Genomic DNA, 26,269 nt, shown 5'->3' on the forward strand with positions numbered 1-26,269 from the left:
AAATATTCTATTCCCCGACCACTGATGGGTTTTTGTAGAATACTAGAGCTTGTATCAATAGGTTTAGTGTAGTCATTTAAAAATAAATGAAATAAAAAGTGCTAAACAATTTATGGGATGGGGGAAGAAAAACATCCCTGTTTCCAAAAGAAACATCAGAGGCAAATTAGATCTGAACCCCTAAAATTGGGTCAAATGCCCTTTAATAACTGAATAGGCACTTTAAAATCAGAACAGGGGAATTTTCTTTCCTTGTATCCCTTCATTTTTTCCTTCTTTTTTGCATATAGTAGAAAGAGAATTTGCTACTGAGTTAGAAAAAAAAGTTGAACTGTGATTGTTTATTAAGTAATGGAAAAAAGTATGAATCATTCCATCAGTTGTGTGATCTGGGAGATTCTACTGGCTTATTTTAACTGACTTTTAAAACAGGGGTGCTTGGGGTCTACTTGTCCAAGCACATGTCTACTCTGATCTTCAAACATATCCTCATCTTTGCCACTTACATGAGCTTCCTACCCATGGGGACCGCGCTCACTCTCTAGCACAAAGGGTCCCAAGTAGATCACACTACCTCTCCCAAGCCTCTGACTGGACTGGGACAGGGCAGGGGGGAATATATCATTCACAGAAGGTGAAGGCCTCACATTTAAGGACCACTGTTCTCAAAGAAGACAGCAGTTCAAAGGGGTGCCTGACATCTGATGACACAGAGGGCTACACCTGCCCTGCGCAGCCCGGCAGACACGAACACTCCTATTGGCGAAGGTTTTAGCAAACTGTCACACCTCACGGAAGAAAAATCTGTACTAAAGCCACTGCTGGCACTTATAAGTTGTAGAAAAGGCTCATTTCCTATCCCCTCCTCTTACTCCAGACCAATGACAGACACTGTGATGGGTAAATGCATTTTTAGTATGTTCTAACTTGACATTAATAAAGCCTAATAAGGAAAAGCAACAGCTATTTCCCCAACCACACCCAGCACATACAGAATATTTTTCTATTCCGTGATTATCTCCATTTCAGTATGTGCAATATATGCTACCGATTAATGACAACACTGGAAAAATGCAATACAATAATAGCAAAACACCAACAACTTTTAACACCGATATTCCCCAGCATATACAAACGTACACACACACTCCCACAATCCCACCATTTGGGGGACATTCATCACTGAGGAGCGAGCTCAGGGTATTTTCCCTGGATGTATAATTCACCATCTGAGGAGGTGCTGTCCAGGCGAGTAAGTATAAATTAGGGTGAACTGTGTCTGCAGCAAACCGATGACAACCTAGCATGACGATGACATCCGTCATGGTTCACTCCATGTAGGATATGTACGTGAAGACTGTGGACCAGCTCTGCTCGTGCAGGTACTAGCATTCACTTGTCTTTTCATGGAATATGAAAGGTAAACTCAGGTTTCTTTGGTGATGGTCATTTGCTTGAATGGCAGATTTTTCTTCTGTCGCTGCATTAATGTTGTCTGAATAAATATCTTCATCATCATCGTCATCCCTCGAATTACCCTCCAGGCTGTGTCTAATGCCATAAGCGAAGTAAATCAGGAAACCTTTTAGAGAAAAAAATCAGTGTCTTAGGTGTGTCAGAAAATGGCTGTTTGTATATGGAAAATTTAATGCAGAACTTAATAGTGCCTTTTGCCTTCTCTTTCTGTGCTGTTTTAGAAGGACGGAATGCAAGTACAGGATATCCCATAAAAGGTCCTTGATAAACATCTTCCCAGTAGAATGTGCTTCTTCCTTTTTAACCTGCAATCTTTATATGCGTGTTTTTTTTCAATAAATATTTTTCAGATGTTTATGTAGAGAAATTTTTTTTTTTTACTTTCTCAACACTCAACACTCCACTTTAAACAAAAGGATCTGTGGGGGAAAATCTCATATACATCCCCCAGAACGAGTGGCGGGTTAACAAAGACACAGTCAGATATTTTGGAAAGCAGGCCCTGTGTGAACAGGGGACATGTGTGTGCCTTACACACGTTACTGTCACCAGGAGAGGATGAAAAACTGTGTACTAAGCCAACTGTTTATTAACAGCCATGCTGACTGGGGATCAGAGAGGAATGTTTTAAGTATTCTCGCAAGATATGTAGGCATTTTGCCGTATTGTAGCTATATTTTAAAAAATTGGTTGAGCGTTTTGGGTTGATGTGAAATGCATTATAATTTTCCCATGTAAAATCACGGGAAGCAGGCTACCAATGAGTATTTGGTAAGTCCAGTTATTAGGAGTGATTCTATTTCCTCTCATGTCATTCGAGGTTTGAAGATCCAACCCTCCTTGTCCTCAAATAAAGGTACTGTTATCACCATTTTACAAAGAAAGTGAGGCACAGAAGCAGGGGTATAACATGGCCTAGGTGACACAGCTAATACATGGCAGGGGTGGATCGAAACGTGGAGAGTCTGGCTCTGTAGTTCATGCTCTTCACCAAGGTCAAGTACATGACTAAACCTCAGTGAGCTACAACTTGAGGAAAGAAGCAGTGGCTTTTGGAAAGGCAGGAAGGGTAGAGAAGCTCTCCACCAGATTACAAAGAGATTCTTCTGGGCTCAGAGTAGGGGAGAGAGTTCTATGGTCCTGTTCCCCGGGGGTTTGGGCTCAGCTTCCTGGCAGCACCTGGGGAGGTGGCGAGATCACAAAGGAATGGCTTTGTGGTACATTATGGAGGGCAGAGCCGACTGCCAAGTGATTATCGTCAGGATCCTGGCCCTGAGGCAACAGAGCCACCTATCAGAAGTGGCCACAGTGACAGAGAGAATACTCCAGAGTAACCTGCGTGGAGGGATAACCTTTGATGCACCCAATTCCTTGACACAGTGTCAGATCCCCCAAATATGGGCAAAACTCTAGTGTGGGTATGGGGGGGGATGGGCAAAAGTGACTAGGTTAAATCGCCTATCAACTCAAGTGGGTTGGTGGCTTGAGACTGAAATTAAGTTAATTTACAGCCACAAAAGAGATTCATTCGTTCATAATAAGAGATTCATTCTTATTAAGCGAATGGGAGGACTGTCAAAAAGCATCAACTCTCAAACTCCTCAGGCCATCAAAACCAGTGCAGACTTAGCTCTCATTTCTCACTGCTTCACCTTTCAGCCACTTCAATTCATATTTTTAAAGACAGTTGGTGCTCAGTGCTTTAGTTACAACAAAGTTAAACTCTTCATTTCTATGTCAATTTTCACATAGGAAACTGAAGAAGTCATGATGGAGAACAGTGCAGAATAGATATAAGTAAGCTCACTCATGTTACGCAATGCCAAATTCCACCCCAAGGCATTCTGATATCAGAAAAGAAATTTCTTGATATAAGCACATTCAAAATGTTGCCAGAAATCCACTGGCACTCTGGAAGGAACTGGCTTTGGAATCAGACTCTAGGGCTGCCATTTGCAATTTAGATTCCTTGACTTTTAGGGGCTTCATTTTTCTCACTCAAGAAGTTAGAAAAAATAGGACCTATAGAGTTTTACAGGGCTACTGGGAGAACTGAATTTTACAAAAGTATCTGGAAAAGTAAGTACTCAGATGTTTAAAAATTGGGAAAGGAAGAAACTGAAAGAAAAGGTCTTTATTTCTAGGAAGGGGGAGTGGATGCATTTCTCTAATCACAGTGCATGACATCAGAAAAAGAGAGCCCACGTTCAGAAAGCAAAAACATTAAAACACCTACCAAGCGCCATCCAAATGCTAAATCTGATCCAGGTGTCTGCACTCAACTGGACCATCAAGTAAATGTTCACCAGGATGCTGAAGGCTGGCAAAAATGGTAAGAATGGAACCTAAGGGGGGAAATATCTTCTTAAATATACTCAAATTTTGAAAGCACATTCCCCAAATTATTTCGACATGGTGGCAACTAATTTGACATACATACTTTCACACTGTGTCAGTAAGTTTATATTCTCACAGAAAGGACAACCTGAATAAAGACCACTCATCTTGAAAATACTAAAAGGAGCACCATATTTCACATTGTTTACTGCAGCCCAAAGCAACAGGGGATTTATCCAGCCCGCTAACACCTGCATCATCACCAAGATGCAATTGGTTTCAGGGTTTAGTTTACTTTAGGGTTTACCGGTTTAGTTCAGATATCAACAGGGCATCCCTCTGGAACTGGCTACTCATGGTATCTCAGGGGGATCCTACTCTTAGTTCAAATGGGACAAGAAAATTTCACTTGCAGTGGAAGGGCTTTTGGTGGAAATAATCTTCCTGGGAGGGTACTGAATTTCCAAAATAAAATATTCTAGTTATTCTTCTGATACTTCAGAATATCGGACAAGAAATTTGCTTACTATTATATAGAATAATGTGATGGGGGCACATTCACGTTTTTGAAAAGAATACTTTAGACAAAAAGGAGCATCTCAAAGAATTGTGACACTCTTGTTCATTGGTTAACGTCATCAGAAGTGCTTTTTTTTTTTAAAGAAACAATTCACAAAAACTAATGTACAAGAGAAAATGTGGATAATATTTAGGATTTCCAATCCTCATGACACGTACCATAAAGGCTACTTTTTGCTGATTCTGAGGCTGCCTCCAAATGATGAGCACAATGGCAATGCAGAGAACAAGCAACAGGACAAGAAGAGCGAGGCTCCACGCTTCCAGCCTGGCAATCGTGTGGACTCCACGCGTGGTCAAAATACTCAGGCCCAAAATGAGAAATGCTGCAGAGGTGACACGTTCGGGAAACAAAATCGGCACACGCCCTTCACTCAGACTCCTATGTTCAAAGAGTCTATTTTGATAAGACATCAAGTTCTTTCTAGATCTGCTCTGCCAAATACTAAAATTCTTCATTTTTATTCTGGGAAGAAATGGCTAATTTCCCTGATTTAAGAAACACAGCTCGCTTACTCATGACTGTCTCCCCTTAGAAGCCAGCCTCCCCTCTGGGCACTACCATCTTGCCTTTCGGCTCATGGGCTACAGTCTCAGATGAGACCACGTGGATTGATGGGATGTTGTCCGGGGTGGCTACTTCCCTTTTTGCAAATGGGAAAAGCAGGTCTGTTCATGTTCAGCTGTTGTAAACGCTGTTTATGTAAACAAATAATATATGATCTGCATCTTTTTTCCCTATTTCAGAGAGCGACATCACCGCCCACCCACCCTCCTCTGACCATCAAGTCTGCATTAGGGGTCCCTCCTATGTGCTCTCAGAGAAACCTGTACTGCTCTTAGCTTGCCGCCAACAGTCCTGTTCTGCAAAACCCAGTGAGAGCAAGGACCATCCCTCTTGATATCCCAAGTACCCAGCAGAGTTCCAGCCACACTAAAGATGCTCAATAAGTGTTTCTGAAAATATGCAAGATTACATAACTGTGGGTGAGCCAACAGGATCTGCTATACTGCCTCGCAGTCTCCTTGGGTCTCCGTTCAGCTATTGCCAGGTGTACTTTGCTTCACACAGGAAGCATCCTCACAGCTGACAAAATGGACCAATTTTGTACTTCTGCCACTCTCACCTTAGGGAATTTCTTCCTTTCTTCTTCAATTACCAAGATATAATCAATTTATCCTGCTAATACAGAGATGAGCTCAATGACAAGTGACCAGTTAGGTTCAAATCTCAGGACTGAGGGTAATGCTAACATATCCTTTCATCCTCTTTCACATCATACCTGCTGTACCTACATATACCTGCTGGGTCTTTATAATGTACACAGTTGAAGCGGACTTACCGAGGAATCCTACCAGAAAGCTCACGAGAGAAGCCGACTGTTTTGTGGGCAGAAGCGAGGGGCTGACGAGGGTTCGCAGGCTGAAGCCCTGTCCTGGCAGCGCAGTGACCTGGGACGCGCTTTTGGAGGCAGTGTTGGCACACGATCCCAGAGCTTCTTTCTCAGGACAATATTTGGGTTGCTCGTAAGATAAGCCAGGCTGGTACCTATTCCCAAATAAAGGCATGTGTCTTTATTCTCAACGGACACTTGGTCCAAATGAAACGAGCATCTGAAACTCTAAGAGAGACATTTCCATTCACAGCTGGTGCAGTAAATCCACACGTCTTGTGGCTGCAGCCCCAGAATGTACTGAAGCAAGCCACACACCTGCTCAGTAGAATATCTGCAGCAACTCTGAATTTCCTCTGATAGCCACTTGATTAGAAAGTTATGTACATTAGATGCCGACGAGAGTTACATTTTATTTTATTTTATTTTTTTAAACATCTTTATTGGGGTATAATTGCTTTACAATTGTGTGTCAGTTTCTGCTTTATAACAAAGTGAATCAGTTATACATATACATATGTTCCCATATCTCTTCCCTCTTGTGATTTTGAATTATGGTTTTCTCAGGGTATATGCCCAGTAGTGGGATTGCTGGGTCATATGGTAGTTCTATTTGTAGTTTTTTAAGGAACCTCCATACTGTTCTCCATAGTGGCTGTACCAATTCACATTCCCACCAGCAGTGCAGGAGTGTTCCCTTTTCTCCACATCCTTTCCAGCATTTATTGTTTCTAGATTTTTTGATGATGGCCATTCTGACTGGTGTGAGATGATATCTCCTTAAGAGTTACATTTTAAAGTGAGGCAAGTGTGACAACAGGATGATTATTCTGGAAATATCTATGTCCAAAGGAGACGCACTTCACAAAAACAGCACAGAAACTCAGGTTAAATATCAGCTACAGAGTAACATACAGCCTTCGCTTTGGCCTTCAAAGGCCTCATTGCAACCTGTCTCTCCGGCCTCATCTCCCTCATCTCATACAGCCACCTCCCACCCATTCTCCTCTATCACTGATCCCCTTCACCTTTAGCTGGCATCAAGATATCAGCCTGCTTCAATTCCTAGTATCTGCCCAGTCTCCCCAGTGTGGTCTTTTCCCTCTGAGCAGCCTTTGGTTAAACTTAAAAGTAACATTTGTCCCCCATCCAAAGAAGAAATATGCTCACTGAGAAAAAAATACACAAAAAGGGGGGTACGCAGAAGAAAACTGAAGCCACCCATTACACCACTACTCAGTATGAATCACTGCTAGCATTTTGGTACACTTTCAGCCAGGTATAAATGCAAATATGTGTATATATACGCAAAAATCATTTCTTCGTGCAAATGTATGTTACTATTTAAATAAATTCAGATGCTACATATAGCTTTGCATCCAGAAACTGATATATTTCTCCATATAATTAAATATTTTATTTGCTGTTAGAAGAGTCAAATGATAAAGGTACCCTTCTTTATTTAACTATTCTTTTTTTTTATTGAAGTGTAGTTGATTTACAATGTTGTGTTAGTTTCTGGTATACAGCAAAGTATCTGTGTGTGTGTGTGTATATATATATATTCTCTTTATCATATTCTTTTCCATTATGGTTATTTTAGGATATTGAATATAGTTCCCTGTTCTACACAGTAGGACCTTGTTGATTATCTATTTTATTAACTATTCTACTATTGATATTCAGTTTAGTTCAAATTTTTCACTATTGCATATATCTGTGTGTGCCTCTTTGATTAAATCTTTAGCATAAAAGCTTAGCAGCTGGACCACTGGGATTAAAAATATAGTATTCTTAAGTGTTTTTATACATTATGAGAACTTGCTGTTCCCACAGATTAGGCCTACCTTTGGTAATTCTCAATTTTAGTTGATTCTTTGCTTACAGACCAAGTATGCTAATTATGCTTTGTACTCACGTTTGTATGTCTGCGGCCTCTCACCTCTGTGAGACAGCTAGCTCCTTGAAAGCAAGGTCAGTGAGCCCTAATTTTCCCCAGGCCCCACATGACACACACTCTTCAGAACCATCCGGCAATGAGGACAACTCACCTGAGGATGAGAACACAGGCTGCGACCAGAGAGTAGGCCAGAAGGGTGCCGATGGACATCATGTCCACGAGGGCCTTCAGGTCAAAAAGAAATGCCATCACAGCTATTGGGAAAAGAAAGAACAGGGAAGAAAACAGCCTGTGAGAAAATTCCACACAGTTGATAACTTTCAAGTCAGGGATAAGTGATGGGCACTTTTTTGTTTTAGTGCCAATGGTAAGTCAAAGTGTAGAAAGTGTATTTCTCACAGTTAATGAGATGTTCTTTAGGTCATACAAACTGCTAACAGAACTTCAAAAACCCTCGGCTGTCTATCTAACAAAACACATCTACTTTGATTACTTAAAAAATATTGGCCTGACAAAGAGTGAAAATATTATATGACAGAATACTCTCCTTTGATGTTTCAGAAGAAAAACACTGCTAGGAAATATTGGCTGGCTCCATTTAAAAAAAACATAAAAGAATTTGAACAGAAGAGCTTTCATTATAGATGTTATATCATCATCTTAATTCCCATCTGCATTCTGAGTTATATCTTCTACAGAATAAAATAATGTCCAATTAAATTATGTTTCTGATAGTGGCTAAATTCTACTCTGATTAAAACCACACAATCTGACTAAATTTGAGTGATCTGTGACCCGTCCCCAGGCCCCAATAATGTTAAGAGGCAAAGTATAATTTATACATATTGAATAGTCAACTTGCACTTAGCAACGTTTTTTCTCCATTGAAACATCAAAATAGTGATGATATTAACTTGAATTTACCAAATAGTTGTCCCTATCATAATAAGTAGAAAACACCACATTCCACTCATGGGGTGTTCCAGACACCTCAGCAAGCTTTCTATCTCTATGATCTCCATTTATCTTCAATTCAATAATCCTATGAGACAGGGGAAATTATTTAGATTCAGCTTTATAGCGCAGTATTTGACTGTTTTTAAACAAAACCCCAGCAATTTCACATGGTTTAACTTAACAGGATTATTATACTCTTTTTTATAGACAGGCTAACTTAACAAGGTTACAACTAGTAGGTAGAAGCGGGGTTCCAGCTAAACCAACATGCCCGTGCCCCTTCTATAATAGCACATTGTTTCTTTAAATACACCCCATGCCTTACTCTGAAAAATCTCCATTGCTAATATAGTTATACATCAGATTAAAATTTTAATATGTTTTGTAAGAACCACAGATAACCAAAACAAGGTAGCCAAAACAGAAGAAAATGATTAATTATCCATACAAGCTCTTTGATTTAAGTTAAAAACAAGCAAAGCAAGATGTGGGACTACAGAATAACAAAACATAATATTTTAGAGCATTAAAAATGTTATAATTATCTTCTTTTAATTATTAATTTCAATATCTTATTATGCTGGCAAATTAAATTCTTCCTGAAGGAAGAAGAGTACATTTTAAAAAATTATGAATACATAGTAGAGAATTAATGGGCAAGATTTTACTGGGAAAAAAAAGCTTTTATGGAGTAAATAAAATATGTTTTTCTTTGTCAAGATTTATGAACTATCTTTAATATCATAATGCACTGTTTAATCATAAAGTGGGCCTTAAATCATCTAGTGCAACCTTCATTTTATGGGGGCAGAAATCTAAGCACTGAGAAAATAAGTGATTTGACCTCCCAACATACATCTAATAAAGTGCCAAATTTATTACAAAACATTATAAAGTGCAGTTGTTTAGGCAAATACTTTCTGACTCTGAAAGAATCCCATTTCATACATAATTAAGCATTAGTGTTCTCTAATCTAATTTCCCCCAAATTCAGAGCCTCAACAAAATTATCATTTTTTGGTTTGAATTTCTACTACCAAGAGTGTTTATTGTTTTATCTATAAAGCTGGCTAAAGTCTTTCTCTTCCTCTCTTCCTTAAAACAGGGGCTTTAAGGCCATTCTCTTGATCTGTAAAATCTCTTTGAAAATTTCCACATGGAATAAGAATCTGGACAACTAGGGTGCCTGCTGGATGCTGGTGGGAGACCTTGACGCCCAAGGAGATGGGTGGAACCCCCACATGAACCGGTAGGACGTAGGGGGACTGAGAGGGGAAGAGAAGTGGAGGCCGGACAGGACCAGTGCCCTGGAGGGGTGGCTGGAAGGGGGAGGGGTTCCCATGCCTGGAGGGACACTCGGGACTCGGATCAAAGGGGAATGCGCTGAGCATTTCCCCTGCCCAATTGGCCCGGCTCTCAGGCAGGTCCTACACCCTCAGAGGGCCCCTCCAGGCCGTGTTGCTCCTGGGGGCTAGGAGGGAGGTTGGGGGAGAACAGGAGAGGCAGGCGGGAGGGGCCCTCCAGGACCGGAGGAGCAGGAGAGGAGGGGAGGGTGCTTGCCCCTCCGACTCGGACCAAGAAGCCTGCTGTTCTCTCAGGCCGGGTCCCTACCCTCTGAGACCAGAGGCACAGCCAGGACCCCTTCTGTTGAGCCTAAGCCCCACCACCCGCAAGGGCCTTTTCCAGCTCTGTGGGTCCTAAGCATAGGTCCCACCCACTGCCAAAACCCGGCGCCTGCCTAAGTCCCGCCCCCACAGCCAAGGCCTTTTCCACCTTTTTTTTTTTTCTCCTCTTTTTTACTATTGTGGTTCTGTTTTACCTTCCAAAAGTTGTTCACCTATATTTTTATTTTTATATTCTTTCTGACATATCTGTTAGTTTCCTAGTCTAATTTTATTTTTTACTCTTTGTTATTGTTCTCCTTTTTTTTTTATTGCCACCCCATGCAGCTTGTGGGATCTTGGTTCATGAGCGGGAATTGGGCTGAAGCTCCTGTGGTGGGAGCTCCCAGTTCGAACCACTGAACTAACAGAGAACCTCAGACCCCAGGGAATAAGAGTGAGGTCTCCCGGAGGTCCTCATCTCAGCACCAAGACCCAGCTCTACCCAAAAGGAATCAATAACAGAATAACTGAGGCAGAAGAATGAATAAGTGAGCTTGAAGACAGAATGGTAGAAATAACTGCTGAAGAGCAGAATAAAGAAAAAAGAATGAAAAGAATTGAAGACAATCTCAGAGACTTCTGGGACAACACTAAATGCATGAATGTTCAAATTACAGGGGTCCCAGAGGAAGAGGAAAAAAAAAAGGGTCTGAGAAAGTATCTGAAGAGATTATAGTGGAAAACTTCCCTAGTGTAGGAAAGGAAATAGTCACCCAAGTCCAGGAAGCACAGAGAGTCCCATACAGGATAAGCCCTAGGAGAAACACACAAAGACACATATTAATCAAACTGACAAAAATTAAATTCAAAGAGAAAATATTAAAAGCAGCAAGGGAAAAGCAAAAAATAACATACAAAGGAATCCCCATAAGGTTATCAGCTGATTTTTCAGCAGAAACTCTGCAGGCCAGAAGGGAGTGGCAAGATATACTTAAAGTGATGAAACAGAAAAATCTACAACCAAGGTTACTCTACCCAGCAATCATTCAGATTGAATGGAGAAATCAAAAGCTTTTCAGACAAGCAAAAGCTAAGAGAATTCAGCACCACCAAACCAGCTTTACAACAAATGCTAAAGAAACTTCTCTAGGCGGGAAAGACAAGAGAAGAAAAAGACCCACAAAAACAAACCCAAAACAATTAAGAAAATGGTAATAGGAACATACATATCGATAATAACCTTGAATGTAAATGGATTAAATGCCCTAACCAAAAGACACAGACTGGCTGAATGGATACAAAAACAAGACCCATATATATGCTGTCTACAAGAGACCCATTTCAGACCTAGGGACACACATAGACTGAAAGTGAAGGGATGGAAAAAGATATTCCATGCAAATGGAAATCAAATGAAAGCTGGAGTAGCAATACTCATAGCAAATAAAATAGACTTTAAAATAAAGACTGTTATAAGAGATAAGGAAGGACACTGCATAATGATCAAGGGATCAATCCAAGAAGAAGATATAACAATTATAAATGTTTATGCACCCAACATAGGATAAGGCAAGGACAATACATAAGGCAAATGCTATCAACCATGAAAGAGGAAATCGACAGTAACACAATAATAGTAGGAGACTTTAACACCTCCCACTTACACCAATGGACAGATCATCCAAACAGAAAATAACTAAGGAAACACAAGCTTTAAATGACACAACAGAGCAGATAGATTGAATTGATATTCATAGAACATTCCACCCAAAAGTGGAAGAATACATTTTCTTCTCAAGTGTACATGGAATATTCTCCAGGATAGATCATATCTTGGGTAACAAATCAAGCCTTGGAAAATTTAAGAAAACTGAAATCATATCAAGCATCTTTTCTGACCACAATACTATGAGATTGGAAATCAATTACAGGAAAAAAACTGTAAAATACATGGAGGCTAAACAGTGCACTACTAAATAACCAAGAGATCACTGAAGAAATCAAAGAAGTAAAGAAATACATAGAAACAAATGACAACAAAAACACGATGACTCAAAACCTATGGGACACAGCAAAAGCAGTTCTGAGAGGAAGTTTATAGCAGTTCAATCTCACCTCAAGAAACAAGAAAAATCTCAAATAAACAATCTAACCCTACACCTAAAGCGACTAGAGAAAGAAGAACAAAGAAAACGCAAAGTCAGTAGAAGGAAAGAAATCATAAAGATCACAGCAGAAATAAATGGACTAGAAATGGAGGAAACAATAACAAAGATCAATAAACCTGAAAGTTGGTTCTTTGAGAAGATAAACAAAATTGATAAACCCTTAGTAGAGCTATCAAGAAAAAAAGGGAGAAGACACAATTCAATAAAATTAGAAATGAAAAAGGAGAAATCACAACTGACACCGCAGAAATACAAAGGACTATAAGAGACTACTACAAACAACTATATGCCAATAAAACGGGCAACCACGAAGAAATGGACAAATTCTTGGAAAGGTACTGAACCGGTAAGACTGAACCAGGAAGAATTAGAAACTACAAACAGACCTATCACAAGTAATGAAATTGAAAGTGTAATTAAAAATCTTCCAACAAAAAAAAGTCCAGGACCAGATGGCTTCACGGGTGAATTCTATCAAACATTTAGAGAAGAGCTAACACCGATCCTTCTCAAACTCTTCCAAAAAATTGCAGAGGGAGGAACACTCCTAAATTCTTTCTATGAAGCCACCATAACCCTGATACCAAAACCAGAAAAAGATATCACAAAAAAAGAAAATTATAGAGCAATATCACTGATGTACATAGATGCAAAAATCTGGAACAAAATAGTAGCAAACAGAATCCAACAACATATTAAAAGGATCATACACCATGATCAAGTGGGATTTATCCCAGAAATGCAAGGATTCTTCAATAAACACAAATCAATCAATGGGATAGACCACATTAACAAATTAAGGAACAAAACCCATATGATCATTTCAATAGGTGCAGAAAAAGCTTTTGACAAAATTCAACACCCATTTATGATAAAAACTCTCCAGAAAATGGGCATAGAGGGAACCTACCTCAACATAATAAAGCCCATATACGACAAACACACAGCAAACATCACACTCAATGGTGAAAAACTGAAAACATTTCCACTAAGATCAGGAACAAGACAAGGATGTCCATTCTTGCCACTCTTAGTCAACACAGTTTTGGAAGTCCTAGCCACAGCAATCAGAGAAGAAAAAGAAATAAAAGGAATACAAATTGGAAAAGAAGAAGCAAAACTGTCACTGTTTGCAGGTGACATGATACTATACATAGAGAATCCTAAAGATGCCACCAGAAAACTACTAGAGCTAATCAATGAATTTCGTAAAGTTGCAGGATACAAAATTAATGCACAGAAATCTCTTGCATTCCTATACACTAATGGTGAAAAATCTGAAAGAGAAATTAAGGAAACACTCCCATTTACCATTGCAACAAAAAGAATAAAATACCTAGGAATAAACCTACCTAGGGAGACAAAAGACATGTACGCAGAAAACTATAAGACACTGATGAAAGAAATTAAAGATGATACAAATAGATGGAGAGATATAACATGTTCTTGGATTGGAAGAATCAATCTTGTGAAAATGACTATACTACCCAAAGCAACCTACAGATTCAATGCAATCCCTATCAAACTACCAATGGCATTCTTCACAGAATTAGAACAAAAAATTTTACAATTTGTACGGAAACACAAAAGACCCCAAATAGCTAAAGAAATCTTGGGAAAGAAAACTGAGCTGGAGGAATCAGGCTCCCTGACCTAAAACTATACTACAAAGCTACAGTAATCAAGACAATATGGTACAGGCACAAAAACAGAAATATAGATCAGGATAGAAAGGCCAGAGGTAAACACATGCAAATATGGTCACCTAATTTACAACAAAGGACACAAGACCATACAATGGAGGGAAGGCAGCCTCTTCAATAAGTGATGCTTGGAAAACTGGACAGCCACATGTAAAAGACTGAAATTAGGATGCTCCCTAACACCATACACAAAAATAAACTCAAAATGGATTAAAGACTTAAATGTAAGACCAGACACTATAAAACTCTTAGAGGAAAACATAGGAAAAACACTCTTTGACATAAACCACAGCAAGATCTTTTTTGACCCACCTCCTAGAATAATGGAAATAAAAACAAAAATAAACAAATGGGACCTAATGAAACTTAAAAGCTTTTGCACAGCAAAGGAAACGATAAACAAGACAAAAGGACAACCCTCAGAATGGGAGAAAATATTTGCAAATGAAACAACAGAAAAAGGATTAATCTCCAAAATATACAAACAGTTCATGGAGTTCAATATCAAAAAAAAAACAACCCAATCAAAAAATGGGAAGAAGACCTAAATAGACATTTCATCAAAGAAGACATACAGATAGCCAAGAGGAATGTGAAAAGATGCTCAACATTGCTAATTATTAGAGAAATATCAAAACTACAATGAGGTATCACCTCACACCAGTCAGAATGGCCATTATCAAAAAATCTAGAAACAATAAATGCTGGAAAGGATGTGGTGAAAAGGGAACCCTCCTGCACTGTTGGTGGGAATGTAAATTGGTAAAATCACTATGGAGAACAGTATGGAGGTTCCTTAAAAAAATAAAAATAGAACTACCATATGACCCAGCAATCCCACTACTGGGCATATACCCTGAGAAAACCATAATTCAAAAAGAGTCATGTATCACAATGTTCATTGCAGCTCTATTTACAATAGCCAGGACATGGAAGCAACCTAAGTGTCCATCGACAGATGAATGGATAAAGAAGATGTGGCACATATATACAATGGAATATTACTCAGCTATAAAAATAAACGAAATTGAGTTATTTGTAGTGAGGTGGATGGATCTAGAGTCTGTCATACAGAGTGAAGTAAGTCAGAAAGAGAAAAACATATACCGTATGCTAACGCACGTATATGGAATCTAAAAACAAATGGTGCTGATGAACCTAGTGGCAGGGCAGGAATAAAGACACAGACATAGAGAATGGACTTGAGGACACGGGGAGCGGGGGAAACTGGGGTGAAGTGAGAGAAGCATCGACATATATACACTACCAAATGTAAAATAGATAGCTAGTGGGAAGCAGTGGCATAGCACAGAGAGATCAGCTCAGTGCTTTGCGAGTACCTAGAGGGGTGGGATAGGGAGGGTGCGAAGGAAGCTCAAGAGGGAGGGGATATGGGGATATATGTATGCATATGGCTGACTCACTCTGTTGTACAACAGAAACTAACACAGCATTGTGAAGTAATTATACTCCAATAAAGACGTATTAAAAAAATTTAAAAAGAACTGTGAGAAAAAAAAAAGGATCCGTCCAAAAGCATTTTACGTGGATATTATGACATGCCAAAAGGTAGGCAAATGGAATTTGTGTTGTGTTTTTTTTTTTTAACATGACTTAATATCAAAACTGTTGAAAGGGAAAATAGATTCCTAATGGGGTTTATGACCGTATAGGTATTAGTAACTCTTAGAGAACCATGATGGCCCAGGAAGTGGGGTTAGCCACCATACTGAGGGCAGTGATAACAATGACCAAGTATAAATTATCTTTGACATTTCTTATATTTAAATAAGAATGGGTAAACTTTAGCTTTTCAAAAATCCTATGGTCGTTTAGCAATATTCAACTTAAATCCTGGACGAAAAAGAAAATATTGAATCATTATTTTTAATTAACAATTCAAGTATTAAGTAATCATTCTTTAATTAACATTTCGTATGTCAATAAATAATTTTATGTGGTCATTCATCGATCTGAAAAGCATTTGATAGCTGATATATAGTGAAGAACCATTACAAACCTTTGCACATTAGTTAGAAGCCCCAAAGGTTAAGATAACGAAATACGACCAAATCCCAAAGGGTCAGTTATGAATTTCGGTAGAGCACCGCCACCACAATTTGCAGATGTGATTCCAATGTTTATACCCTAATTTATCAGTGATTTTGTTCTTAACTTACATGCACAGCAAGCAGACCCTCTTTATAAGTCCATGCATGCGCATAAAATGCTCAAGTCCAATGTTGAAGAATCCTATGTTTGTAAAGCTTACCAGAGATGACCCCTGCAGTCAGTGTGGCAGCTACTGGTGACTGCCTCTTACTCACTCTGGCAAGAAATCTAAACAGTAAACCATCCCGGGCCATGGCAAACAGAATTCGGGGCAAAGGAAACATGGAACCCAGAAGACTAGAACAGAAAAATTCATAATCCACATGTGAGTTATTACAAGTATTATTCTAGATGAGTATATACTGGTAAAGACTGGACACACTAAAGTACAGAACCTATAGCAAAAAAAGAAATTCAAAATCGGAAATATTCACAAAAAAGTTATTAATCGTTATATATATATAAACAGAAAATGACCTAATTTTCCCTTTTTTTTCCAGAATCCTCGATGAAAAAAGATCCCCCTTTACTTAATAAAAGTCAACTCTCTCACCTGCCACCGCACCCGATGATAAAGTAGCAATTATTGGTGTCTTCGTTTTGGAATTGATTTGAGCTAGACATTTGAAAAGCAACCCATCCTCCGCCATAGCATAGATTACACGAGGCATTGGGAAAATGGATCCAAGAAGACTGAATAAAAAGCAAACACATGCAGTATGGCAAACACATTCATGCAAGATTACATCCCAGAACTGAAATTAAGTAATCGCATAAAACTCAGCATCACAGCTATGATTATGAAGTCTTGTTATTTTTAAAAGGTATTATGATTGGGCATTTAAAAATAGATACCAATTAACCATTGTGCTACTTATTATTCTCTTACAGATATTTGCCCAGCACAATTATCAGACTAAAAACGATACTGCAAATAATTTGTGCAGGCCCATGATTACTACTAGATTAAAACTAAGGAATTAAGACCAAAAAAAAACCAATTATATCATTAAGACATTTTTAACTTAGAAAATAAAATTTATAAATTGATATGTAATTACAGAAAAGATTAAGTAATTTGATTTTATAGTATAGTCACTTCATTTATTCAATAACTACACATTTTTCATATTTATTTTACCATTATTTTTCCTCATATAGTGTGATCTTTGATCAAATTAATAATTCTTAGCATCATAAGACAATCAAGACAGAAAAAGACACACAAAAAATCAACTCACTGTATATTTAGTACATAAAAACAGCCGCAATTAAACGTTAGTAACAGTGCAGTTTAAGAAAACGATTTTTTGCTTTAGATGTTTTGAATTACTTGTGCGTTTACTGGCTGCATCATTCCATACATGAATTAGTTGTAAAAAATAACCACTGAAAGAGAAAGTAAGTAAAATGTATTTTTTAAATCCGTCTTCTTTATTTTTTAATAAAGCTGGGTTGAGTTGGCCACAAATAAATCTTTGTCCATCTCTCTTCTAAGACCATGGTGGCAAGGTATCACCACAGTTCAGATTTCTGAAACTGTTTGAAACTATTTAGAATAAACCTCAACACTGGCAGATGGCTAAGAAACCAACAGGGGTAATTTCTAATTGCTGCTTAATATTATCTTGAATACAAAATAAAAGAGAGTTTGAGGGGAAAAAAAGCTAGGCTGATGAATTATACCAAAAAAATTCTTTTTCCAATTTCAGACTTTTAGAAAATTATTTTCACTTCAAAAAATTAGTAATCAAGCAGAGATTAATTTTTCTCTTCGTAAGAATGCCCTAAGTATAGCATACTATAAAACTCAAATGAAATATCTTATGATCACATGTTAAATTAAAATATGAGTAGCTCAGGAAACTTGAGAAACGAATCGTAAAATATTAAAATAAGCAGCTACTGAAAAAAAATAAATAAAATAAAATAAGCAACTACTGAAAATCTGAATACTTGAGATTCAACTACTCTTTTCGCATAGATTTATACAAATTTCCACCATTAACTTGAGAACAGTAATTTCCATTTCTACACCAAATTCACTCTGATCAGTGCTGACAGGAAGAAGTCTCAGTGCTTCATAATAAAAAGCACATTATACTTAACAATGCCACAGCATATAGCTTCCACTCATTACAGACATGATATTATTTTAAAAGACAGCAGAAAATGTCAAGTCTGCACATAAGGTCTCAATTGTCTGTAGCACTACAAGTAACACCAAAGCCAGCAGGGGAACATACTAGTATAAGTACATATATATATATGAATATGTATGAAATATATAAGTTTGTATTAATGCCATTATATATCCACAGAAGCTTGGATCATCATTATCTTGAAAAACTGAGTTTTAACTGACGGGGGAAACGTTTTTATCACTTAAGGTTTTGATATGGCAATTTGGGCGAACTATTCAGAGAATACAGTTGTATAATGTGTTCCTCCTATTAGGATTATTTTTAAAACATACAAAAGCAATTCTTTAGGCACTGACTACCTTTGCAGTAGCCCAGACAGCCCTGCCCCAAAGGCAATGCAATGTACCTTGTTGACAAAGCACAGAGGGAGCCTGCTGCAACGACATATTTGGCTGGACCCCATCCAACGTACTCAAATGCTACAGGAAGGGGGCTTTTCTCATCGAGGAGGTAGTATGGCATCATCAGTGTTAAAGCTGCTGAGACCCCAAAATAGGCCATAAAGCAAACGAGCAGAGAAGTCACAATTCCAATAGGAATAGCTTTCTGAGGATTCCGGACTTCCTCACCTAAGGAAACATAAACGAAAGATTTGCATATTTAATAAAACATGAATAGGTAAAACATGAATTCTTCATAGTAATTCTACTCTGCTCTGTCCCTTCTGTTTTCTCAGCTTGCTCCATCTATGCTACATGACGCTTCTTCTCTTCTTGAGGGTCCTGTGCTGTCACATAAAGATCAAAGCCCGGGTTTCCCTGGTGGCGCAGTGGTTGAGAGTCCGCCTGCCGATGCAGGGGACCTGGGTTCGTGCCCTGGTCCGGGAAGATCCCACATGCTGCAGAGCGGCTGGGCCCGTGAGCCAGGGCCGCTGAGCCTGCGTGTCCGGAGCCTGTGCTCCGCAACGGGAGAGGCCACAATAGTGACAGGCCCATGTACCGCAAAAAAATAAAAATAAAAATAAAATAAAATAAAAAAGATCAAAGCCCAGAGGCAAGAAGAGAAAGCAAGAAATCCTGCAAGTCAGTTTCCCATTTCCAGAAAGAAAAAATGTTATCCCAGCACTATTAAATGTTTAGGGATAGAACAGAAGTCTTAATCCATTTGGAAAATGATTCCTCCACAGAGATTACACATCATGGCATTCTGCAGGCCCTTAATTATGAAGGCTTCCATATATATGAAGACAAACTTCTACTCAGTGCATTGATTTATATTAAATTTTAGTTTTAATAAAAAACAGCACTTTTTCAATCTTTCTAATACAATTTGGCAGTTAAAACACCCTAAATATGGTCAATTATAAGGCCATGCAATAATGTGAACCCAGAGGAAGCATTTAGAGACTAACTAATTGTAGCATGATTACTCTGTTGTACAGGATAAAGAGAAAAGAATTACCACAACGTATTTCGTCCTGTTAAAGAAGAAACAATTTAAGAGCATGATCATCGTTGTTACTCACTGTGATAGCACTTTCAGACCAAAGCCCTTTCAGACCAAAGGTTAAGGGTAGTAATTATGACCAACACTTATAAAGTAGTTGACAACTTGCAAAGTATTTTTCATAATCTTAGGTACCCTTCATAACATCTGAGAGGTAGGTATTGCTCTCCTGATTTTGACAATATGGAAACCAAAGCTCAGAGAGTTTCACTACGTTTCTTTTTATACAGCAGGTGTTACTTCTGGGTCTGGAACAGCCCTTATTATCCCAAATTCTACTCTCTTCCCTTGAACCTCTGTTGTCTCCTATGGGTACCCATGTGGTTCAAAGAACAATTTTTCCTTCGACATAGAGCTAAGAGTTTGCTCTTACCAGTTGTTGCAATGCAGTCAAATCCCACAAAGGCATAAAAGCAGGTTGCAGCCCCAGCCAAAGTTCCTGCAAAGCCATAAGGCATAAAGCCACCAGCCCCATAGATACTTGTTCCATTTTCAGAAGGTGGCTCCCTAAGGAAGAGAAGAAGCACATTGGAAAGTCATTTTCCTAGAAAACTGCTTCTTCAAGCAATTTGTCTCAAACTACAGCCTCGGAAGGTTATTGTGTCCATCAGCCCTTGGAAGCTGATGTGTACAAAACTGAAGGTAAACTCTGATTTTTTTCACCCTATCCTAGAGGATGTGGTGGTGTTCTCAATAATGGCACCCCTCTCTGATCACCAGCACTCAACTAGAGGCTGATCATTAGCATAAGCAGAAGACTCAGATCCACTCTGGCTGGAACTCATAGCCAGGCAGGATTTTGAGAACAGAGACCCCATATATGGGCCATGATCTGAAATAAAGACAAGAGACTTTCTCTTCTCGTGGACAGTGGGGCAGACTGTACATCTGAAAATTTTACTAAGAGGACTTTTGACAAGGTGAAATAAAATTCTCTAATCTTGATTAATAATACTGAAGTTGAATATTCTATTACATGTGAAAAATTGTATAAAACCAGAGGATACTAAATTTTTGTCTCATCAGAATGGCTACAAACAACATATGTAAAGAAAAACATGTACATGTACATCACTTCATGTAATAGACATTTTTGTGATCTTATTTACACATAGGAATATTATGCTTAAATAAATATTAGGATGAAACCTTTCATATATAATTAATTTAATATTTGAGATTATCAGGTTTAAAGTTAAATACACAGACAATTCTGCTTATGCAATCAATAACATTCTCAAAAAAACGAGCAGGAGTGAAAATTACTACAAGGTTGAAAGGATGCAATGGAACCAAAGAGTGTCCCCAAAGGAAAAAATAAAGGATGCATGACTCAAAAATGCTCTTTGTTATTTTGAGGTGACAAGTCTTTGGAGGGAAAAAACCATCCTTCCAATGGTTAGGACCTGTCCTTGCTCTTCCTTAAAACTGGAGCCAGGCTTGAGATTAAGAACCAGCAACTGCATGGCTTTAAGCAGCTGCTCCGTAGTGAGCACACCTATGCATTCAGGAAGAACAGTCTTGAAACAGAACAGACCTTCAGAAAGTTCTCTGAAGCAAAAAGTTTGAGAACAGTTTTTCTAGAGGAAAATGTAACATAAGACAAAAGCAAGCAAATATTTTAAAAAAACCTCAAAATAGGAGAGGAAAAACCCGAATATTTAACCTGGCACTTGCAGATATATTTTTGAGAAACTCTTCACTAATCTTCCAGTTTGCCACGTTTCCTTTCACAAACCCAGCGACCATAACAAAGAGAAGGACCAGGATATTAATGGCTGTGAAGACTTTATTCACCCAAGCAGACTCTTTTACTCCAAAAGATAAAAGACCTATGGAAAAAGAAAGGATATTTTAGTGTTTACCTAACCTTTAGGAAAAGGCAACAGCATTTTGAGACAGTTACAAGCTTTAGGATATCAGTTCATCAGCATTCATATATTTAACTGACATTTACCCCTTTCTATTGAGGGTTCTTAGTCACCTAACTGTGAATAAAACTAACTTGATTTCAGAATGCAGACTGTGCTCATAGCCAGGAGATCCCAAACTCTCTGATAAATGAATAAATTTAGTAACTGGCTTTTATTATCAATGGGTAGGTAAAGTAACTTAATTTTAATGAAATGCTGTTCTAAAAAGCCATTTCAAGGTTAATGGCTGAAAAATTTTTAAAATAAAACTCAATCATATTGTCTGCCTCATATTTACAGAATACATTAAACAAAATAATTATTCAATTGTCATGACAAAAAATATTTTGTTAAGTCTATTCATTTTAATAGTTTTATTTTTATATTCTGATTGTAAATGCAATCAATTTCCTATTCAAGTAACCTGAAGATACAGAAAAGGAAAAAAAAGAAAGGAAATAAAGATCAAGTGTAAATTCCTTTCCAGAATTTTGCACACACACACACAAAGACACACAGGCGCACATTTACATGTCAACAAACATATAACCTCATTTTTAACAATCACATACTCTTCTACTGTATGGAGACACTACATTTTACTCCTATATTTACAGACCATCAGGTCACTGTTAGTTTCTTACAACCATAAACAGTACTGACCTAATCATCCTTTTATAAATATCTTTTTACACTTTCTAATTATTTCTTTACAATAATTTTCTATAAGGTAATACCATATCAATGGTATACACTTTATGTAAGACTTTTGGTTCACACCATCAAAACAGTCTCCAGAAAGTTTGGCCCAATTTAAATTGTCCATTTTTTCCCATTAGGCTATTCTTATTCATATTGATTTATAAGACTTATTTATACAATAATGCTATAAGCTCTCTCACTGTATATGTATAGAGCATGTTTTCCCTAATTTATCATGTACTTTTGATCTTAGCGTTGATTAAACATGTAAGAAAGTTTTAGAATATAAATTTTTCCTCTTTAGTTTCTACCTCTAGAAAGATTTTCCCTAATATTAACACCAAAACATTCACTTTAGTTTCCTTCCACTACTTTCATGATTATATCTATCATATCTATATCTTTAATACATCTTGTATAAGATATGAATTATGGATCAAAGAAAGTTTACTTTTTACTGTTGGGGAAATAACTGTGACGAAAGGCTTATATCACATACATACTTGCTTCTTCCCCGTATCTGTACCACCCATGATCAAATAAGCAAAATTATCCAAGTAGAGATGAGAAAAGCTGAATTTCATTCTCCTACCTGTATAATTCCCAGAATTATACAAGAATACAACTATACTAATATAAAGGAAAACTTTATGGTCAGTACAATTATTGACTCTGTCAGTACAATTACTGACTCTGTGACTATCTGTCAGATTAGGAAACACTATATAACTCTACACCTTGGAAATATACACTGTACTACTATACATTTGGGAAAATAACAAAGCCACCACCAAGTTTTATAAAAGTTTCCCAATACCCCAAGTGCACTCTCCATTCTGAGATCCCCAACTCCCACCAGTAAATTAGCCTTCTCATCTAAATGCTGCATACATTTCCCTTGTATCTTTAATAAAACAACTGCCTCAGTTGACAAGACATTTGGCATTACAATATGAATAAAGATTACAACAGGAGGTTTTTGTCTTTGAAGTTTCTAAGAACAAAGTTGTCATGTAATCTTAGCCTGTCCTGAAAGAAAAGACATGATGGTTGATGAACATGGGACATAAAATACAGGCCAAGGCCTGAGTCTTGCCATGGAATTTAATGACTGAAACTGTGTCATAACTACATGCTTCTCATCGTTTAGAGATTAAAGCTGAATATTTAAGGTCACTGAAACCATCCTTAAATAAAATGTGATGTAACTAATTTAATGTTAGCTAGGCGGTTGAGAAACCGAAACAAATAAAACCTATCACCTGTTGAAAACAATTCATGCAATTTTTCTTGACATTAGAAGGAAAATGCCAAATAACTTGGACCTATAAATTTTGTTCATGTCCCTACCCATATCCCTACCTAAAACATTAAATTAATGGCTAACATTTTAAAGGGTAAAGTTATTTTTTTAATTATGTAATTTTATAAGGAAAAATTATAGAAAGATAGGGAGAAAGTAGCTAGTGATAAGGTTGGACAGGAAAGCAAGGGTCTATCAACCAGGAAATGGGAACAAACATGGACTTTATTCTTAGTGCAATCCTTGATGGATTTAAGCAGGAGTGCCAGGTAGTTTGACAATCAAAATTGAAAACGCTCAAATAATTAAAACAAATATTAGGGGACAGCAGGGATGAGCTATGCCTACAAAATAAAACTGCCGGCCATCTAAGAGCTTACTATGCATCAAGCAAAAAGCCTGCACAAGATAAACATTGACGTCCTCATTTTATGGATGAACAAACTGAGTCATGGGAAGATTAAGTCACTCAATGTTCCAAAGACAGGAAGTGGCAGAGTAGAACTGAAAACCTGGTCACTCTAATTCCTATGCCTTTCTAAACTATTATGCTACACAACTGATGAAAACAGGAAAATTCTAGTATCAAGTATGTTTGTCTCCATAATGTCTGCATTAAAAAAAATGACGGATGGTTTGAATATGCTCCCTTTTTCAACCAGATGTCTACATTATATAGGCATAAATAGAAAGAATTTCTTCTAGAAACAGTATGCTTGCAAATATCCTTAGTTGTAACTAACAAGATGAAATAAGGCCAAAAATTTTATATCCTTCCTTATTGAAGCTTTGTTGCCATTCCTGCAAATCTCCAATTAGTATTATAAAATGTATGTACCATATCTGATTATTTAGTGCATTCCAGGTGTCACGGACTCAGAAGTACCATTTCTACCGTTCCATGTAATTTAGATTTATTTTTGAAACATACTTATGACAGAAGATAAAATGTGATTCTAGCTAGTCACAAGGCCCACAGATGTCCAATAGTAACTTATGTGTATAAGTATGCTGCCTAACCTTCGAACTCAGGTCCCAAATTCAGTGGTAACCTATTTTCCTGGGACAACTAGCCCGGCTCATCTTAGGGAGAAGTGTAATTGGTTTTCTTACCTGCTAGAAGTAATATAAGGCACACAGCAAAAAAGTCAGGATACTCTGCAAGGCCAGTATAATTCATTTTGAAGTATGTCCTGAAAAACTGACCAATCTGTTTGCTAAGAAGTTCATCAAAGGTGCCACTCCAAGCCCTTGCAACACTTGACGTTCCTTCCAAAACACAGAACATTCAGAGAATACAAAGTCAGTGGGAGAAAATTAACATAACATCTTTTGCTACTCTATTCTAGGATAATCATGGGTTAGTTCAGACAGAATTGAACATTTAATCACACATAAAATTATCTTGATAACTTTATAATTACACAACAGCAATGAAATGCTCAAGTCCATAACTGTGGAATCAGGCAATTTTATTTGCATTAAAGAGCTATCGTTTTTTAAGAAAGGTTTTCAAACCCACTAAGTGATGGCATATTCAGAGATGAAGCAGAATCACTGAATTTTGCAACTAGAAGGAGACACTGTATTTAGAGATGAGAAAAATGAGACACGCAGGGATCAATAGATACATTCTGATCACCTAGTCGCTAATTAATGCAGACCTATCACGGAACCCTAAGGCCGCTGACTCAGGAGTGCCATTTCTACCATTTTACCCAATTTGGTTGATTTTTTTGCACATACCTATCACATAAGATAAAATGAGATTCCAGCCAGTGATGAAGGCCCACAGTTCTCCGACAGTAACGTAAGTGTACAAATAGGCAGACCCAGTCTTGGGAACTCGGGCCCCAAATTCAGCATAGCATAGGCCTGCCATCACGGAAGCCAGCGCAGCGATGAGGAAGGAGACCACGATGCTGGGGCCAGAATCCGCTTTGGCAACCTCGCCAGCGAGGACATAAACTCCGGCACCCAGAGTGCTTCCAACGCCCAGGGCAATGAGGTCCATGGTGGATAAGCAGCGGCACAGTTTGGTATCTTCTAGACTGTCCAGAGTGACGATTTTTCTCCGGATCAGACATCGCGCAAAAGACAGCGCTGCTCTGCAGGGAATCATTCTGAAGATGGCAACCTGAAGAAGAGAAGGGAGGGGGTTGAAAGCTGATCTGGAACTGCCATCCGTCCAGTTACCCTCCCAGCTTCTCCGCACAGCTGTGCCACCTGATTGCTTTCACTCCTTGCTGGAGGTGAGGCCCGGAGCAATCAGAAGGAGGGTTGAATGAGCCAAAGCTGTGATTTTCTCAGAGCTCACTCTGATGTGGCCTTTTAGAAGGATCTGCCACAAATGACTTATTTGGGGAGCAAAGGAATAGGAGCCTTGGGCGATTAAAAAGATTTGCCATTTTTGCTTGTTGTTGCAATTTTTAAGGATATGCCGATAGAAATATATTCCAAGAGGTGGCTTA

At 38.1% G+C, this 26,269-nt stretch overlaps 1 protein-coding gene across 2 annotated transcripts; it reads right to left on the reverse strand.

Annotated features, from left to right (window-relative positions):
- Nucleotides 1–333: 333 nt before the first annotated feature.
- On the reverse strand, nt 334–25,922 carry SLC7A2 (solute carrier family 7 member 2). Of its 2 annotated transcripts, none has more exons than XM_024759956.1 (11): nt 25,545–25,922; nt 24,912–25,067; nt 21,547–21,712; nt 20,254–20,387; nt 18,781–19,003; nt 16,391–16,527; nt 7,838–7,940; nt 5,736–5,941; nt 4,552–4,718; nt 3,713–3,821; nt 334–1,582 (listed from the first exon to the last, which is right to left on the reverse strand). In XM_024759956.1, the coding sequence occupies exons 1-11, from the start codon at nt 25,918–25,920 to the stop codon at nt 1,386–1,388; spliced, it is 1,974 nt and encodes a 657-aa protein (XP_024615724.1). In that variant the 5' UTR covers nt 25,921–25,922; the 3' UTR covers nt 334–1,385. The 2 variants fall into 2 exon arrangements, with proteins under 2 accessions (XP_024615724.1, XP_024615723.1); XM_024759955.1 differs by lacking the exon at nt 16,391–16,527 and adding an exon at nt 16,784–16,923 and having other exon boundaries at nt 1,386–1,582; nt 25,545–25,920.
- Between the last annotated feature and the right edge of the window lie 347 nt (nt 25,923–26,269).

The sequence above is a fragment of the Neophocaena asiaeorientalis genome, unplaced genomic scaffold (genome assembly GCF_003031525.2).
Source record: "Neophocaena asiaeorientalis asiaeorientalis breed wild unplaced genomic scaffold, Neophocaena_asiaeorientalis_V1.1 scaffold521, whole genome shotgun sequence".
Lineage (NCBI taxonomy): Eukaryota > Metazoa > Chordata > Mammalia > Artiodactyla > Phocoenidae > Neophocaena > Neophocaena asiaeorientalis.